Source organism: Sinocyclocheilus grahami, unplaced genomic scaffold (assembly GCF_001515645.1).
Source record: "Sinocyclocheilus grahami isolate Dianchi unplaced genomic scaffold, SAMN03320097.WGS_v1.1 scaffold313.1, whole genome shotgun sequence".
Classification (NCBI taxonomy): domain Eukaryota; kingdom Metazoa; phylum Chordata; class Actinopteri; order Cypriniformes; family Cyprinidae; genus Sinocyclocheilus; species Sinocyclocheilus grahami.
This window is the reverse complement of record NW_015505492.1, coordinates 783095-785690: the sequence shown is the minus strand read 5'-3', so window position 1 is coordinate 785690 and position 2596 is coordinate 783095. Positions and strand designations below refer to the sequence as shown.

At 36.2% G+C, this 2596-nt stretch overlaps 1 protein-coding gene across 1 annotated transcript in view; it reads left to right on the top strand.

Annotated features, from left to right (window-relative positions):
* Positions 1-578: 578 nt before the first annotated feature.
* The window catches only part of LOC107601783 (eukaryotic translation initiation factor 3 subunit L-like), a 2837-nt gene continuing 819 nt past the window's right edge, over positions 579-2596 (top strand). The window contains exons 1-5 of the mRNA XM_016294076.1: positions 579-708; positions 1563-1636; positions 1816-1987; positions 2074-2228; positions 2351-2521. Of these exons, the coding sequence (XP_016149562.1) occupies positions 579-708; positions 1563-1636; positions 1816-1987; positions 2074-2228; positions 2351-2521 (702 nt within the window). The remainder of the gene's footprint in view (positions 709-1562; positions 1637-1815; positions 1988-2073; positions 2229-2350; positions 2522-2596) is intronic.

The following is a 2596-nucleotide window of genomic DNA, read 5'->3' as shown; positions in this document are numbered from 1 at the left end:
CTTTTATCTTTTATTAAAGGGGTCATGTGTGAGTCTGTGTGTGTGTCTGTGTGTGAGTCTGTGTGTGTGTCTGTGTGTGTGTCTGTGTGTGAGTCTGTCTGTGTCTGTCTGTGTGTGAGTCTGTGTCTGTCTGTGTGTGAGTCTGTCTGTCTGTGTGTGAGTCTGTGTGTGTGTCTGTGTGTGTGGGTGAGGTGAGACAGACAAGATGATGGCGGATGATTTAGTTTCGAAACGAAATGCAAAAGCGCCTTTTTGGTAATATTCTGGATTTTGAAAAGCCTGTTGACTTTTGCCGTTTATCTAAGGTGATTTTGAAAGTTTTTTTAAACATTAGTTTCTTATTTAATTGGTTCCACAGTGTTTGCTGATCTTTACTTTATTTAAACTTTGTGTCATTTATTTTATTTGATATTCGTTTTGCTAATAAATGTTCTACGTTACTTTATTTATTTGGTTATATATTATACATGTTTAAATATTTCCACTATTTCTGCCCCCACAGTGATACCGGTATTATCGGTGTTGTCACACGTCGATTAACCGGTGGGAAAATTTCCTCACCGTCACAACCGTACTAGATGGATTGTCAGCTCATGTTTGTCATGCCTGTCAATAATGAGTCTTTTTCTCATGTACAGGGAGGGCCAACTCTTGACCAAAGGTTTGAGTCCTACTACAATTATTGCAACCTCTTCAACTACATTCTCAGTGAGTGCAAACTCATCATTTACATGTGATGGGCAATATTTGTTTGTGATGTTTAAAAAAAGTGTTGTATCTGGATTTTTACTGTGTTATTTTGCAATAAACAATTTGAGCCATTTCAGAGTAAAATCATAAATATAAAGACTATATATTTGTGCAACATTTTACAAATGGATAATTTTAATTACAGTAATTAATAATGTCTTATCATTTTTTAAAAATGGTCAAAGTATATGCCATTTTCTATATCACTACTATTCAAAAGTTTGGGGTCAGAACAATTTATAAAAAAAAAATTCAGACAGACATTAGTGCTTTTTTCAGCAAGGACACATTAAATTGATCAATAGTGCTAAATAAATAAATAAATACATTTATAATGTTACAAAAGATTTCTTTTTCCAAAAAAAAAAAAAAATGCTGTCCTTTTCAACTTTCTATTCATTGAAGAATCTTTAAAAACATCGTATCACAGATTCCTCAAAAATATTAAGCAGCTCACCTGTTTTCTACATTGAGAATAATAAGAAATATTTTCAAGTTTAAGTTGCTTAAGTTTCTTATGCATCAATTTATGCTTTGCATCACATAAATAAAATGCAATACGTTACAATAGAAAACAGTTCTTTGGAACTGTAATAATAGTTCACAATTTTACTGTTTATTGTATTTTTGATCAAATAAATGCAGCTTTGGTCATAAGAGACCTCTTTCAAAATCATAAAAAATGTACTGACCCCAAACTTTTGAATGTTTGTTGTCGAAAGGGTTTTTGTGTTTAGATCACCCAGTCAAGTAGTCAATTTAAATAAGTTTAATGGATTTACCACATCATTTAATGTGTTTAATGTTGTCAGACGCTGATGGACCGGCACCTCTGGAGCTTCCTAACCAGTGGTTATGGGACATAATTGATGAGTTCATTTACCAGGTAAGAGTGCAAACAGTCTGCTTAGTTGAGGAAACTCTTTGTGCCGCCTACTGCATTACTGATTTGTTCATAAAGAATTGAAAACATTTATTTATCTATCTTATCATTTCTAATTAAATGAACCAGTTTAGCAGAATCTCAGGTGCTGAATTCTCTCTCTCTCTCTGTCCGTTCTGCAGTTCCAGTCGTTCAGTCAGTATCGCTGTAAGACGGCCAAGAAATCGGAGGAGGAGATTGAGTTCCTGAGGAACAATCCCAAGATCTGGAACGTTCACAGTGTGCTGAATGTCCTTCACTCTCTGGTGGACAAGAGCAACATCAACCGTCAGCTGGAGGTGTACACTAGTGGAGGTGAAAGACGCCAACCAGCCCTCATGGTACTGACTTTCTTGTAATCTAATTCAGATGTCAGTATGACGCTTGTGTTTGTGTCACAGGTGACCCAGAGTCAGTGGCTGGAGAGTACGGCCGTCACTCTCTCTATAAGATGTTGGGTTATTTCAGTCTGGTGGGATTGCTGAGGCTTCACTCTCTGCTGGGCGATTACTATCAGGCCATCAAAGTCCTGGAGAACATCGAACTCAACAAGAAGGTAAGAAAATGTCCTACTATGGTCACTGAGTACTGTTGTCTCAAGACAAAAAAAAGAGTTGGAATTGTGTGGCAGCATGCTAACATTGTTCATAATCAAATCTGGTTCTTTGTGTTTTTCAGAGCATGTATTCACGTGTGCCCGAGTGTCAGATCACCACATATTATTATGTGGGTTTCGCGTATCTGATGATGAGACGCTATCAGGACGCCATTCGTGTCTTCGCCAACATTCTGCTGTACATCCAGAGGACCAGAAATATGTTCCAGAGAACCACCTACAAATATGAGATGGTCAGTGCATTTAAATTATTTAAATTAAAAAGTATTTGTCTTTGTGTGTGTGTATGTATATATATATATATATAT